The sequence below is a fragment of the Cryptomeria japonica genome, chromosome 8, assembly GCF_030272615.1.
Source record: "Cryptomeria japonica chromosome 8, Sugi_1.0, whole genome shotgun sequence".
Classification (NCBI taxonomy): Eukaryota; Viridiplantae; Streptophyta; class Pinopsida; order Cupressales; family Cupressaceae; genus Cryptomeria; species Cryptomeria japonica.
In genome coordinates this window covers 300,328,542-300,345,428 of record NC_081412.1, presented here as the reverse complement: position 1 = coordinate 300,345,428, position 16,887 = coordinate 300,328,542, and the positions used below count along the sequence as shown (strand labels likewise).

At 35.6% G+C, this 16,887-nt stretch overlaps 2 protein-coding genes across 2 annotated transcripts in view; one reads left to right on the top strand and one right to left on the bottom strand.

Moving 5' to 3' along the window:
- Positions 1-10,024, bottom strand: part of LOC131035887 (uncharacterized) — a 29,134-nt gene extending 19,110 nt beyond the window's left edge. The window contains exons 1-3 of the mRNA XM_057967647.2: positions 9,543-10,024; positions 9,398-9,446; positions 9,093-9,219 (exon numbers count right to left, since the gene is read on the bottom strand). Of these exons, the coding sequence (XP_057823630.2) occupies positions 9,093-9,219; positions 9,398-9,446; positions 9,543-9,828 (462 nt within the window). The 5' untranslated portion in view covers positions 9,829-10,024. The remainder of the gene's footprint in view (positions 1-9,092; positions 9,220-9,397; positions 9,447-9,542) is intronic.
- A 49-nt stretch (positions 10,025-10,073) lies between these two features.
- LOC131035886 (tRNA (guanine-N(7)-)-methyltransferase) lies at positions 10,074-11,280 on the top strand. The gene has a single exon (XM_057967646.2). It carries the CDS (start codon positions 10,074-10,076, stop codon positions 10,935-10,937), a length of 864 nt encoding a protein of 287 aa, XP_057823629.1. The 3' UTR covers positions 10,938-11,280.
- Positions 11,281-16,887: the final 5,607 nt, after the last annotated feature.

The following is a 16,887-nucleotide window of genomic DNA, read 5'->3' as shown; positions in this document are numbered from 1 at the left end:
CCTCCACTTGAGGGTGAAAAACCCAGCCCACTCAAAAATGAACTTTATTATATCTCTGAAAATGAATACAACTGTTGATAGTTTCAGATTACTATCAATCACAATAAGATAAGATAAGTTTGATTCTCTACAAATCAATCATGACAATGAAGTCAAATGATACATCACATATACATTCTATAAACCTTCATAAGTCTATAAACTCTGAACACAGAAAACATAAAATATTACTGATCTGACAGACTCCATACACATTATTCTCAACTTGCTACGAGACAAAATTGGAAGCCAGCAATATGACTATCAATCTGCCGAAGAAGAAGACAACCACGAAAATAGAAGAGCGATATACATAAAGAATCGCAAGGCAAGTGAAGAGGCTCCATGATGGAAGGGGAAGAGTCACCGACAACCACATAAATATTCCACTGACATCCACATAGACATCTCACCGACAACAGTCAAAGCGATGCAAGAAAGAAAACAGTAACAGTCAAAGCGATGCAAGAAAGAAAACAGTAACTAAAGCCACGAATTAAATAAGAGACGTTGGAGAGGAGAATATATATCATTTTAGATCTCTATCGCAGCTATAACTTCAAAAAAAGATGACACCTAGAAAACTAAGCCACAATGTTAGTCTATCAAATTCAACAATTTCATCTACAACATCTTGATATCCCTTTTGAAGACCAAAGTTACTTTTGTATCTTCCAAGCAATGTAAGAAGCTCGTATTGCATGCATAGAATTTTTTGTTAGTCATGGTCCACCTAGAAATAACAAAGCATCAAAGTTAGCTAGCATTGACAACACACCCAATATCATGCTCAACACAAGAAGTTAATTTGCTATAGTAATATGGAGATGTATTTGAAGAACCCAAAGGTGTTCTAGCAACAAATTGAACTTGAGTCTTTTTCTTGTGTAATGAGAAAGAGCTAATCTTTCATATACATTTCAAACCATACAAAACTTGTTAAAAAGGTCAATTTATTGTCAATCAATCTTCTTTATAGACAACATTATGGCATTTAAAACTTGTGGATTGATGGCCTAGATGAATGCAAGTGCCCCAAGGGTTGGAGTTACCTTCACTAGTAGGGTTCATGGGTTGAGAATGTGATGGTGAATGGTTGAGATTGGGAAGAATGATGTGAGGGCAGTTAAGGAAGAGAGAAAATGAGATGAAGTGGGAATGGAGGGGGAATCACCATTTGAGAAGGGAAGCAAGGATGTGAACAAGACAAGGATGAGCCTCTTTGAGATTTTGGTTCCTCGATTTCCTTAAACATATAGCTAGTATGCTCTAAGGGTTCGTTTTTCTACTCCAAAGGAGAGATATGACTAAATTATTGAAGAATCATTCCTAACAATTTCTAGGGAGAAAAAAAGGAGGCTGGCATATTGTAATGAAGCAACTAGAGAAAACCATAGACAAAGTTCTATACTAGAACAAAAGCCTAAATTAATTTGGGGGGTAAAATGTCTCCCTCAACACAAATCTTTAATGGTACTAAATAATTCTTGGTGACGAAGGAATCCTACCATTAATGAATGATGAGCTCAGAAAACCAGAATTTTATTTATGCTTTAACTTTCAGCTTCGCTCACTTATTGACACGATATTCCTTTCTTTATATCTATATACATATCTATACATACATGTATGTGTATATGTATATCTATATCATTTATATCCATTCCAACTTCATCTCATCTTCTCTCTTAACTGCCCTCACATCATTCTTCCCAATCTCAACCATTTACAAATCACATTCTCAACCAATGAACCCCACTAGTGAAGGTAACTCCAACCCTTGGGACACTTCCATTCATCTGGGTGTCATGTCACTGCCCTGATATCTCCTCAAACCTAATATATATCACTTATTAGAAAATTGTCTTATTTATAAGACATCACTATTCTTATATCTGGCCAACCTCCTGTAGTTTGATGAAAATAAGTTAAAAAAGATCATTGTGGCTGACCCTAATATTATTCACTTGCTGGCCAGCCCATGAGAAGATGTAAAAAGAATTCAAATAAATTTAATTATGTATTGTTAAGGCTGACTGTGGAAGAAAATTAAATATCATATGGGTTGACTTTGAATTAAAATGACACCATATGGGCCGACTCCCCATGAAATAGCGCATCCTTTGTAAAGTGTTTAAAAAGCAAAATAAAAACATGAAAAGACCGTCTCCCTTGGGAGAATCATATCTCTTCATGAAAAGGTGCGATGGGGGTAAGGAAAGTTGGAGGGTTCAAATAGGAAAAACATTAGATGACAGGAGCAGTCTTAGAGTAGATGTCTAATAGAAGAATATATGAGAGGTGAAGTGAATAAGATTCAGACTTAAAGGATACCTATGAGCAGATTTAAAGAGATTTATGAGTAGACAGAAAGAAGCAGACTTAAGAAAGATTAATGAGAAGACCTATGAGAGCTTATGAGAAGACCTATAAGTAGATGTGAGCATATGTAAAACAAGATTACATTGGAAGACTTGAGCGAATTTATATGTGCATCGACTTCATCCTAGTAAAGGCTATGATTAGTTTACAAAGGGAAGAGAAAGGGGATCAAGTAGAAATCTGAATTAATAATGAATATTCAGCATACAGTCCCTGTGCATTATATGAGTGTTTGGGTCTGATGCATAATGCATGGACCATGATCTTACTGATTTGCTATTTAGGGAATCCACATGCACATTATGTAAACTACAATGATGATTAAGATAATGTTCCTAACTGTAGTAGGAATGATTGACGTTATATCGAACATGATTGAGGGGTCTCAATCAGGATCTAATTGGTAAAGTTATACCTCTAACCATCTTACATCTCACTTTTGAATGGAATTTGTGATTTTAGGGCAAAAACTAGGGCATTTACAAAAGGGGGCATTACACTGGGCCATCAATCCATAGGTTTCGAACACCATAATGCTGTAGCAAAGAATGTTGTGAACGGTACTATTTGGCTAAGAGACCTGATATGGAAGACCTAATCATTGATGCCAATGGTGGCCATGGCAGCAGCATCATGTTATCTTGGGAAGTAGGTTAATATTCTCCCCCAATGACTAGCAATTCTCATTTCAATCAGCAACATTCCTCCTCAAATTGTGGAGGCAACTTACCAATGTTAGCATTGGTTAACCAGCCCTTTTAGTGTACACTAGGACAAAGGCCATTAAGGAGAAAACTAATACAATAGCCTATCAGATAAACTCATAGAAAGATTTTTTCAGTTTGTTGCTAAAATTATGATTGAATTCTCCCAAAATCACTGAGTTAGCAATCAACACTTGTCAACAAATGCGTCTGACTTGAAGGAGAAAATGGTGGTTCTTTACAAGTTAAGCAAACCAAATGATAATTCATGAGAATGGCCTTGGATTTTATGTCAAGTTTGTTTTGATCTTTTTTTGGGAAAATCATGGGCATGTAGAGTTTATGGCTGATTTTTTATACAAACATACTACAAAACATGAATATTAGTGACCTTTATTCTTCTTTGATATCCGCCTTCTCTTTTCTCTTGTTATTTTGTTATGTTCTTGTTGGCTGTTATGGTTTCAATTTTTGCCACAACTTTGGTCAGCATCAGTATGGCAATAAGGGAAAACAGGTATTTTCATGCTTTCCCAAGCTTCTAGGAAGAAGGGATGTAGCAAAGAAAAGTTTTGGATTATCCCTATCAAGATAGTGACCCTATCAAACCTTGCTCCAAAGTGCCTCTGAATTATTGTATATCCTCCAACTTTGTTTAGCAAAGAGAACAATGTTGGTCCATTCCAAATTACACAATCCCGCGCCACCTAATTCCATTGGAAGACAAACATTTGACTCTGAAACTAGTGGGAATTTTGTCTTTTCTCCTTTTCCTTGCTAGAAGAAATTTCTCAAGATTCTATTTATTTCTTTATGTATCTTGTTTGGAGCTTGGAGAATAGACCATTGGTATGCTAGAGTCATTGCTAGGGTGAGACATCATTTTGAGGATATCCATTTTACCTTATAACATGAGATTTTGTTTTTTATCCTGCTTATTAATACTTCCCATAACGATTCTTTCATTATTTCTTGAAAAAGAGGAATGCCTAGATATTTCTTGAGGAGGGAAACTTTCCAGCATTCTCAAAGCTTGGTTAAAAACAAAAGGGGGATGCGACATTGATAAAATGGCTTTCAATTTATGTTGTTGCTCTATCCAAAAAACTTTTCATACTCTTTAAGGAATGTATTGACTCTATTACATTCCCTAATTGATGGATTCAAAGTCAACATAGCATTGTCCGAAAATTGAGCAAGAGTCACTAAGTTTCCTAAAAGGGTTGAATTATTTCCTAGAATCATTCTTCCTCACCTTTGCAAAAGATTTTTTCCCATGGCTTCAACCATAATGATGTAGAAAACGAAACGTGAGAGGCTTCCTCCATATAGACCTACGGAAGAGAGGAAGAAACCTTGTCACATGGCATTTATCAAAACCAAGGATTTAGGGAAAGAATAGCATTCTTCGACCCTCATTTGCCATTCCCTAGAGAACCCAAAATTGTCTAGTACTTGATCTATGAACTCCCCATTGACCCAATCATATGCCTTTGGTATCCAATTTGAGTAGAGACACCTTATTATGGCTAGAAGCCAATGAGTGAATGTTTCACTAATTTTAAGGATTACATTCGCACCATTCATGATCTGCCTTCCCTCAACAAAACCTTCTTGCTCATAAGAGATGACCAAAGGGAAGAAGACATTACACTATTGGCAATGAATTTGGATATGATCTTGAAACTTGTATTTCAAAGAAAAATTGGTCTAATGTTGTCCAAAGAGGAAGCATACTAAGATTTGGGGATGATGGCAATTAAAGTAAAATTGAAGGCTTTCAAAACCTTTTGGGATTTCCACAAGTACTCCTATATTGTCGCTAGATCCGCTTTAACCATTTCCCAAAAATGCTAAATGAATCGCATTGAGAAATTGTTAGGATAAAAAACATTGTTCCTTTGAGGTCAAAATGGGATTCAACTTCATCTTTTGAGATTGATTTTAATTAGGAAAAGATAAGCTTAGGGATGTTATCAGACAAAGATTTTTGTGTCGATTCCCAATCCACTTCATCCTCTAAAAGGAGATCTTTTTAAAAACAGAGCACTTCATTCTTAACGTGCCTTTGAGATCCAAAGATTTCCTCATTGATAGTCTCATGATGCACGATTTTGTTCTTTTGACGTCTGAGTTTCATACTATGATGGAAGAACTTGTTTTGATTCCCTTCTCGAAGCCATTTGATTCAAGATCTTTGTTTCCAAAAGAAATCTTCTTGATGTAAATCTCATCTAGGAGGTGTATAGTGTCCACTTGCTCTCATAGAAGGTTGTCTATGAAGCCATATTTCTCCATTATAGGCTAAAATCTTTTTAACTCTCTTCTCATATTTGTGTTTGGATTTTCAAATAAGTTTGTGAAGACCTCACCTTTCCATTTCTTGAGATGAAAGAAATTTTATCTTTTCCGTGAACTTGAACAGATTCAAACTCATCCAGTTGGGACCATGGTTCCACTATTTTGTAATCAAGATATCAAATCTTGAACACTCAAATCACATCTTTTCAAATTTGAAGGAAAAGGATGGAAGAAGCCACATCCTTTGAGATCCAGCTATTAGATCGCTCCAATTTCAAGATTTGCAATTTAAAATAATTTTGGACAAAGCCATTCATTCTTTGCCAACAACTCGTCCAGCCTTTCTGTTTTTGGATCTCTACCTTTTCAACCATTATTCTAGGCAAAGTACCCAAAAGAGGGTTTAATACCCAAAAATCAAGGTTGTTGACAAAGTCTTGTAGGTCCTAGCAGCGTTTATTTCTTAGGGGACCTCCTCTCTTATCCTCGATCTCTAAGAGTGATATAAGTCTCCTCCCATTATCCATTTTTGAGCTCTACATATTCTTCTTCTTCTTTACAAATTTTGAAGCAACTCCCTTCTTGGACCATAGAAGTTTGTGAGTAATAACTCTAGAGGCAATTCTATGCTACAAACATATTAAGTGATTTCATTTGTAGAAAAATCTAAATCAGAACAATAATCAAATTAGGGTTCCATAATATGGCTAACCTGTAAGGTTTTCCTTTTGTGTCTTCTCCCAATAAAATCAGCCATTTTCCAAACCTTGGAACATGTTAGATCTATTAAATCTTTAGATAGTCAAGTTTATTGCAAGAGTAGAATATTTATTTTTTCAAATTTCATACCTTTGATCAGTCCCTTTAAAGCTTGTGCATGCATGTCCTTGATGTTTCAGGAAATGAAATTCATTGATTGAATCTTTTTTTGGATATCTGTGTCATATCATCTAGGAGAGATTATGAGCCTTTTCTAACTACTTTCCATTGCTTCGTTTTGAATTCTTACTTGATTAGAATCTTGTCCCCTCTTACCCTAGCTCATATGTAGAAGCCTTTTGTCTTTTTGGAATTGCACAATGGGGCTGGAGTTCCTTGGTTTTACTCAGATTGCTGGAGAAGATAGATCTATTTCTCATCATGTCTTTCCTATTTCCATTTCTTCTTTATCAAGACCAAATATGTCTTGTTCATAGTGGGATCCATTAGGAGAAGTAGACAGATCACTATCTGTCTCCTCCATTTCAGCTAAGAAGCTTTTGTGTTCATTTTCCATTAGACCACAAATTTCATGTTCTCTTTCCAGAAGATATTATAATGCTTGAATGAACTCATATTCATTCTGCATACCGTCATCCTCCATCTTTTTATTTCTCTAATCTGATTTTTGAATTTCCCTTCACTCCATTTTTGATCCTCCTACTTTGCTCTCGCCATGCCATGCAGGTTCAATTCTCCTCTTCTAACTCAGCTAGATTGAACCCCATGCTTCTTTGTCTTTTGAAAACCATTGTCTTAATATTCCTCAAGGAAGAGAATAAGGTTTTTAATTTTGGGGTGTATTCCCATAATGAGGACATCATAGGTGTGCCAAGAGGGGAATAAAATGTCCCCCTGTTATTCCTGGCACTCAGGCTGCCACTCAAAGTCATCACTTAGGATGCCTTTACAAAGTACGGACCTCTTCAAGGACATTCCCCTTTGAGGATGACATCTCATCAACCAATTTGCGGCTTCAAGATCAAGACTCCCAAGTATTGTCAAACTTTAGCAGTACATTGGGATGAAATCTTGAAGATGCCACACAGGTTGATAAGGAGGTCACATAGAAGAGATTGGTTGGGGTTCCATTGGATGAAGCAGCCTCTTTTGGCAGTGACTCAGATTCAGACCCTGACTTTGATGCAGTGTTAGCAGATGTTGAATAGGGCAGCAGAAAATTTTCTCTTTTTTTGTCATATTCTAGTTGAAACTTGCAGCCTTTGGGCATTTTGTTAAAGTTTTTATATAATTTATATGCACATTGACAATGAAAGTAATTAAATTTTGTTGATTTGTTTGTTGACTCTGAAGTGAAATCTCAATTGAACTCTAATATTACAAGTTAAGGATTTATAATGCATATATTTGAATGCCTTATCAATATTACTATACAAATATTTGGAATTTCTAACATTTTTGAATAGCCGTCCCTTGCTGTCCCCCAAAAAATGGCCTCCCAAAAATGCATCCCCCATCCCTTGCCAACGCCATCCTAGAGACTTGGTGTAACATAGCCACACACATACACTTCAAAAAGTTACTTCAACAATTATTCCATGATTATGTTTCCAAAAATCTACTACAATTTCCACTCATGAGACCTTTGAAATAACTACCATATATGGATTTGAAATAAGAAAATGATGTGTTGAGATTGAATATGATGAATAAAAGTGCTCATGAGAGGTAGGTTCTTCTGAACCGGCACTCATGATATGTGGGTCATCAAGATTGACTCCAATTAAATGCAGTAAATTCTGGAAAAAATGATATTAGATAAGGATGCCCCATGGAAACACTAAATAAATAAAACCCAAGAAGCATCTAGAGCAAAATAATCCAAGTCCCTTCTACTAAAAATAGGATCTAATATAACCAACTATAGTAGCTGAGTCCTCTAATTACTCAATGATACTCTCTAGAAGTGCAGCATTGTTGTCAAGTTAATTGAAATGCACGACAGTTGCAATATATCGTTCTGAGATCTATCAGGACATAGTTAAATAGTTATGATGGTTAATAATTTGCTGGCTTTATAGGAAGTTTGCCATTGCAGACCACATAAGCCTGAATTTAGAAGTCACATATTCTTTAATTAAGAGATGGATAATTTAATGTGAATGCAAAGTAGTTTTAAGTTTACAGAGTACCAAAGTGATCTGAGGGTTCCAATGAGAGAAAACGAGATATCATTTTTAAGTCAAAGGACAAACCTGGTAATCGATACGATTATTTGATGCAATACACAGTCTAGGCTGTGAAAGAAAGTTGGTTACCTTAGCTTAGACAAGAAAATGTTACAGGCTATGTTGAAATAAGAATTGGAAATGGGTACTCAAAACATTGGAAATGGGTGTAACGAAGCGAAGATGGCTAGGTCGAGAAACGCCAGAAGCTTAAAAAATGTGACTTTCTATAAAGCAGAGATGGCTAGGTTAGAAAAATGCAGGAGGAAATGTTTGTGATATGCCGGGAAGCTTCCAGAGATTAATGGAATCCACTGCGGCGGGAAACAGCTTTAAGGTAGATTTCATAAGGAAATGGTCGGGACATACTGGTAAGCTTCCAACAACTTATGGAATCTCCATAAAGCTAACCTCCAGCTTCCAGGCATGTTTTGTGGAATTCATAGGCTTTTGAGTCTTGTCCGTGCCTTTTACTGAATTTTTGGGGCACATTTCAGATGCCTGGAAGTTCTTGTTGCCAAAATTTTTTTAATCAAAAATGGAAACCAAATGGCAAAAGCAACCGCGTTGACTAAATTTCACACAGCAAACAGCTTATCCGGTGGCAGAATAAAGAAAATAAGTTAAGAGAGTCATCGGAGGGCCAGAACCGAAAAGCTAGCGCCTGAATATACAAAGGCTAATTTTACTCTTTATGGGGAAAAATCGCGGAAGATACCTTTTTTCGCTTTCCAGTGACCTTAATATTGCTTCGGCTTGATTTTCCAACATTAAAGTCCACAGCTTTAACCTCCGGCTTTTTTCCCAGAGCAACATGCGTGGATGCCAGGCCAATTACGCATAGCCTTGAATCAAACGGTACAACTAATGAGATATAGATTAAACTCTACATTTTTTACACAGATATTTTATATAGAATAAATTTGATACATTTGATATTCCTAATATCTTCATCTTATAATTTTGATAAACAATCTTCGACTTTTAATATTTGGAGATTATCTCTAAGTGCCAAAGTTTTACCCGTTTGCATGTCTGTAAATATACTGATCGTGCTCGGGCTTCAGAAAATCTACTCAAAATCCAACACCAAAGATCCATTAACTTCCAAATTTTAATATTATAAGAAACTAAGCAGTTTTGTGTAAAATATTTGAACGAATTTTACCTACGACGTAATATTGAACATAGTTCGCTTCTATTGCAGGAGGAGGACGTAAAGGAAGCTCATGAGCCGCGGGGCACAGAGAAAACAACGCTTCTGCCGGGTCTCTAGCGCAACTATCGTTAAATCTCGGTACTTGGTGAGTAATCTGATCAGTTTCTTCTTCTTCTCGGCTTTCTGTGCATTGTTGGTCCAGTACAGGTGTGATATCATTAAGCTCTTCTGTTTTGTCTGCTTGAAATCCCGTCAAATTTGGCGTAGTTTGGTTTGAGGTAGACGTATTATCCATAGCTCACGAGTACCAGTTTTACGCTTTAAATTGGTCCCGTGTGTAGATGCGGCTCTCGAGTTATTTAGTCTGGCTAAAACGAGAATGGCTGTCTTTTTTGACATAAATATGAGGAAATTAGGGTTTACTTTGTGTTTCGGAGCACGAGCCTAATAGAGCCTTTTATATTAAAGTTTTAAAAAGTTTTACCCGCAGAATCGTCACATTTAGTTACATTTGTCCAAGGAAACCCTCGAATTTGAGCAATGTCGCATGTTGGAGAGCATGGCGCGTCCGTGAAGCATCCAAGGAAGCGTTTTTACAGAGCGCGAGCACACAGCAACCCTCTCAGCGATTCGCACTTTCCTGTACCTCTCGGTCCGGCTCAATTCGATTATGCCGACCATTTTCCCGCATATTTCTCCAAAAAAAATCACCAAGACAACGAATCTCCGGCCCCTAACCCTAACGGTGAAGCTAAAGAAGCACAGAAAGTCTCAGACTTTAAGGATTTGACACCCGCGAACGCATGTTCTGCCTCAACTGGTGAAGAAATGAAAATACGTTTTGCAGACATTGGCTGCGGCTTTGGTGGGCTTCTGGTGCAGCTTTCACCCATTTTCCCATCGACCCTGATGATAGGCATGGAGCTCCGCGACAAGGTAAGTGAGTATGTTAAAGAAAGAATTTTAGCTTTGAGAAAAGCAAATCCGGGGCATTATGAGAATATCTCTGTAGTGAGAACAAATTCCATGAAGTTCCTGCCGAATTATTTTGATAAGGGGCAGCTGCAGAAAATGTTTTTTCTCTTCCCGGATCCACACTTCAAGGAGAAGAATCACCGGCGCAGAGTTATTACTGTTCCTTTGCTTGCAGAATATGCATATGCCATGGCTGTCGGAGGAATTCTTTATACTATAACCGACGTCGAAGAGCTCGGTGAATGGATGAAAGGTTGCTTGGATGCACACCCTCTATTTGAAGAGGTTGGTCAAGAGGAACTGAAAATAGATCCTGTGGTGAAGCTCTTGACCACTGCCACCGAGGAAGGACAGAAGGTAGCAAGAAATGAAGGCCAAACATTTCAGGCCATTTACAGGCGTATAGCTCCTCCCCTTGAAGGTGCCTAATTTATTTATACCTTATTTGTCTGATCCACAAAATGTTTCTCTGCATTTTTCGGGTCAAAATGCCGATATATTGAATGCCAGAAGTTTATCTTTAGTTTAGAACTTCTGTATTCCGCAAGACTTAACCATCTCTAGTTACACGTATGATTTTCAGAATTGCTGAAGCTCTTTGATTTTGAAACTTCAGGATTGAATATCGAGTTTAGAATATATATTTTCTTTGACTTCTGAGTTCTCGCATTGAATACAGCACTCCAGCATTCGCTCCTTCATTTCTGAACTGTCAGATTAAAAACAGAGTTTCAATCAAATAGCATAAGCTCTTTGATTTCTTGACAGCAAATTAAACATAGTATTCAGAATAGAATAAACTCTTTGATTTCTGAACTTCAGATTGTATTTTGAATTGATTTGCCTTCTTGTTCAAGCAATTTATTAAGCACAGTTGGAAAAGCAGAAAAGTTTTCTGACTACTGCTATTGTATTATGCTAGCAAGCTGATGCCTTTGATTACTTGTGCTTAACACGGAAGTTCCTTGATTACTAGATTTGGCAATCGACTGGTGGCTCCTTTTACTTTGTGATGTGTTCTTGAAACCATGTTTTTTCAAGATCATAATGAAAGCATTTGTATTTTGCATATCAGAAGCATCATCTATTAATTTATCTTCTTCATGGCCTGTTTTTGTGATTTCTGTGTTTGCCTCGATTGAATTTTGTCTCCTCTCTGTAACAATTAAGATTGTCCGATTTTCTTGGAAGTTTTTGCAACACGTTATGGTAGAACTGAAGCATGTTTTATGTTAAAAACTTTGAATCTTTGAGGTGTTGGGAGCAATCAATATATTTTAAAAATAACCTTGCCTTTAAATGCAGCCATATTTATGCGTTAAAAGAAGTGATATGGTTGCTTCATTTTGATTTTCTTTAACTTTATTTCAAATATCAGAATTAGTTTCATTCGAATTTTGCAACAATTGACGCATCATGGGTGAATTTGTCTTCTTCTCATTGGCAATTTTTGTGATTTCTAACTGTCTTAATAGGTTATGTTCCATCTGTGTAACAATAAAGTTCTTACTCTTTCAAGTGCATGCCATAGAATTGTAGCATGTTGTATGGTAGGAAATTGAATATGCAAATAAGCAATGCTATTTCAGAAAGAATCTTTTATTTAAATGGTGGTATGAAAAGTGGGTTAATGTAGGTGGACAAGTAGGTTCAATTTGCAAAATTCCAGAAGCAAGTTGTAAGTCATCCATAGCAAGGAGGAAAGACAGTTACAAGAAACTAGTTGACCCCTGCAACACGAGTACAAGTCACTGGTAGCAACTTGCAAAGGCCTTGTGGTGTTGCATGTTCACCAGTAGAAAATGTCACAAGTGTTTTAAATTATTGCCAAGTCACACACAACAATAATAGAGGTGATAGGCTTCATTCTATATCTATCTTTACTTCTATTTACCGGTAAGAATACATCAATTAGTTTAATGGTATTACTTGCAGTGATGTTCCAAATATGACCCAATGCAAGCATTTTGACATCATCCAACAAGGATGGAATACCACATGGAGATAGGTACCTAGTGATAGCTAACGTATGGAGGTGGCAAGTTCATGGCGACTGTTCATTTCTATGCAACCATTTGCATCTTACCAAATGACAGACAATAGGGCAGCAATTATCTTTTTTTGGCACATAAGAAGCTTAAGCAGTCATTTTGGCATGCATTTAGTATTTGGTAGGCGTCCATCATTCTCATTCATGAGTGCATCAAAACTACATTACTAAGCATGTAATAAATATTGCTATGTGCCTAATTCGAAGGTGTTTTAGGTGGCCATTTCCTTCCTATGCAACCTTGTCAAATTGTTGGCCACAATTGTGTTGTTCAGTGTAATGGCTTGGGTAGTTGTTGTTACATTCTAAATAGCAAATTTAAAAGGGCAAAAGGTCTAGAGGTGGAAGGTGAAGACATAAGGCAAAATATGACGATTAGGTAAGGGGGAAGACTAATTGTTATTGAAGTATGGAAAGCCATATGAGCAAAAAGTTGGTGGATTGGCAAAGTGAAGATACGAAATTAGGAAGCATTGGAGTCATGTGGATATGGTTGCATTTGTCAAAGTCATCCATGGCTGGTAGAGAACTTGATAACTAATTGAAACTATGCTATATGCTAGCAAAGATTGCCAAAGCCATGTAGAACTAGTTAGCCAAGTTGAGGATTAAGGTCATGTAGCTGATTGGAGAGTTGAATGTGGTTGGTGGAGAAAATATGATGGAAGAAGACAAAGAATGTTACTACAAGGGTGTTGGAGCAACACCTTTTCAACATCCCTTTTCAATAGAAGTTGTATGGTAAATAATTAGGATTGATGCAACAATTTTGGACTATTGCAAGTGAACAATAAAACATGTGCATTGAGCTAGAAGCCCTTCATTTTCCATTGTTGCAAGCAGGGTTATCAATCATGCTCCATGTCGAGATTCTATGAATGTAATTTATGTCTCATCTTAGCATTGTAAACACGAATGAATATAGAATAGTGACATAAGGAGAATAGCTTACTCTTCCTAGAGTTTTCTAGCCACTGAAGGGGTTTTCAAAAGTAATGTTGTGTTGTAGATTATTATGAATGTGATGCAAATATTTTTTCTTCATTTAAAATGTTTGTTTTTTAAAATCATTTAATGCATATGTCATAGGCAACCATTAGAGTTAGATGCACATAAAGATAGTGGTAAAGCATCTCACTTTATGTGATGTACTAGAGTGCAAACATAGCTACCCCAAGATCATGAGAAAGTGGTATCAAAGTCATTCATTTTCTAAGATTGGAGGGAAGTGATACCAAGTAGGTCCTTTCATTGTGCATGCTTTGCTAACATCCAAATGTTGTGTAGTGGTTTTCTAATCAACTACAAGGTACAAGGTTGGAGACAAGAAACACATATTAAGGTTTGAATTGTCGGTCAAGATCCAATATCAAAGTGAAATCCAAGAGCTAATGTTTGTTGTTATTTTAGCTAGAGTGCGTGCTAAAATAAAACCCATATAGAGGTGTAGCAACTACATGAGTTTGTTGGGCTTGCAAGTTGCATTGTCCATGAAGAAGGATGAAACTCAATTCAAAGGGAGAGTTACATACTAAGTCAACAAAACTAATGCACATAACCCATTTCTACTTCATTCTAGAGGGTGTAGAGGATCATTATTTGAGTTAAGCATGATGTTGGTTGATCATGGTATGATTCCTATAGTTATTACAATCCATCAAGAGGAGGATCAAGCAGAGAATATATTATCCCCAAAGTGGTTTTAGTTTATCAAAGAGTTGTTACATGTAGGGTGATTCTTTCACAACAAAGATGCCGCAAGTGTAGGGTAGGTGCAAGAAGTTGAGTCCACTTTTTGGCTAAAAAGTGGTTATTTTTCTTGATTTTCAAAATTTGTCACAGTTGATCTAAAAATTTGAAGCACTTAAAGATGGAATTTTTAAAAAGTTCACTAATATGAAATGTAGCACTTTGAGTGTAATTTTCAAATGTGTAATTTATTTTAATACTCAGATGATACAAAATGATTTTTAATAGGTGGGTCTAAAAACTACTATTTAAAAGTTACCTTTTAGTACTATACTATGCACATGTACAACCATCTTATTTTGATCTAAATAAAAGTATTTTTTTGAATCTTTTTGAAAGATGTGTCAGAAACTAAATATTGATGAGGATATTGTTTATAATTTTTTTTAATAGTTTTGAGAATTTTTTTATTGGCTCTAGTTATTGTTTTGAAAGTCCCTTGTATATGACCATCATAATTAAACCTAAATTAATAATTTTTTAAAAATAAAAAAATCATTTTGAAAAGAAGTAAAATATTGAAAAGTTATTAAAAAATAAGAAAACATGTTATTTCAAGTTCATGGATCGATTTCATTAAAAAAAATTGAAAAAAATAAAATAATAATCCAATTGTAAAAAAGTTTACATTATTGAATTTAGACACTGTCATTTGTAATAGGTTTTAATTTTGTAGAATTCTTTTAGAAAAGGTAATCAAACATGTCTAAAGTCACTATTTTTTGTTTAGACTGCCATGACCTTCTACTTGCAAGTACAAGGCTAAGGGTCGACTCTCTATGCTTTTCCCATTCTGAAACCCAAAGCAAAGCGCAGGTCAAGATTTCAAATTTTAAGTAATAAGTACTTGTTTCTAAAATGAGTACTTGTTATATTTTCAAATTAAACATAACATGTACCCATTATTTAAACAACAAGTACTCATCTATCCATTTCTAAAATGGGTACTTGTTTCCTTTTTGACCTTTTTTAATTTTTAGAAAACAACTTAGGATTGTCTATTTGCAACTTGCTCTTTACCATTGTATGATTGACAACAACTTTTTATGCAATTTTTTATTAATTGTTGCCTTATGCAGCCTCTTGGCATGTCATATTCTATTGTGTTTTAGAAGAAGTTAATCATTGGATCAAATATGAAGTGGAATGAAGTACATCATGAATTATTTTGAAGAGGAATAGAAAAGGAGGGTTTTCACATGAGTTTGTACTTTAGAATTTATGGAACAAGGGATTAAGTGTTAAAGATAATTTTGTACTGAGAATTTTAGAGATTTCAATTGAGAAATAGGTAAAAAATCAAATTTTATTTATCAAGAGGGTTTGGAATCATGGGATCAAAACAATGTCAAAAAAGGAAACATGGGAAGTTCGTGACATTGAATAAAAAGAAACAAATAGAGAGGAGACAAAACAACCAAGATATAGAATAACAATGATTCGAGAAATGAAGAATGTCGAAGCATTTAGTTCCATGACTATTGGAGAGAAGAACATTCAAAGGACCATGAAGGATGATATGAATGTAGATGATGTAAATGTGCAAGAGGTGAATACGAAAGAAAATATGATTATAAAAACAAATCCAGGTTGTCTTCAAATTTACCTTTCGATGATATGAAAAATGTAACTATAGATACAAATCCAGTTATATCCACCTTTCAATGATATGGAAAATGTGATTATAGAAACAAATTCAGATATGATTTTAAATCCACGTTTGATGATATTGATATTGCTTATTTTAAAGAAGCTAGGTATATTGGCAATTGTTGTCATTGATGACTATGTGTTGTTATTGATGTCAACCCTTTGTTTATGATATGCTCATTGTTGTGTTGAGATTGTGTTAATTGATGTAGAGAGTAGATGGATGATGGTTGTAGATGTTCTTTGTTACAGATGACCACCTTCTTGGTGTTTGATGTCTATACTCATTATGTTGTAATGGTGCTTATGATGATGTGGTATGTTGAAGAACATTGATGGTTGGATGTCATATCTTGTTGGTTGTTAGTGAAGATGGTATCATGATGATATTATATTAAGATGAGGATTAGAAGCATTGAGATGAAGATTGGAAGCATTAAGATGAGGATTAGAAGTATTAAGGTGAGGATTAGAAGTATGTTGATGAGATAGTGTATGTTATAGGATGGTGTGTTCTCTCCTTGGTGCTCCCAAGTGAGCAAATGATGTCACAAGGATATTCTGAAAGTTGTTGGTTGGTGAAGTATGTAAGTGCAGGAAAGAGTGTTGTAGATTGTCTAGGAAAATGCATTGCATTCCTCTATGTTTGTAGATGTGGTCTTGCAATTTTGGATTTGTCTTGGTTTTGTTGTGGACGTTGCACTCCTATCTTTTGAGGTCCCTGGTGTTGAAATAGGTATTGTTGGTAAATACAATAAGTTAGTAATTTGGATGTTTGTTAGGATTGGTTCGAGAAATGTAGAACATTTTTCTACATTGACGTTTCTACTACTATTGCTTGGAGGAAATGTTTATAACGTCTGTGTAGTGTCTCAGTTAAAATTCTAGGTGATGAAGTGTTCCACAAGTATGTTTGACAGTGTTCTATCT

Excerpts from the sequence above, each read along its gene's own strand:
- LOC131035886 (XM_057967646.2), top strand. The coding sequence starts at position 10,074 with ATGTCGCATGTTGGAGAGCATGGCGCGTCCGTGAAGCATCCAAGGAAG.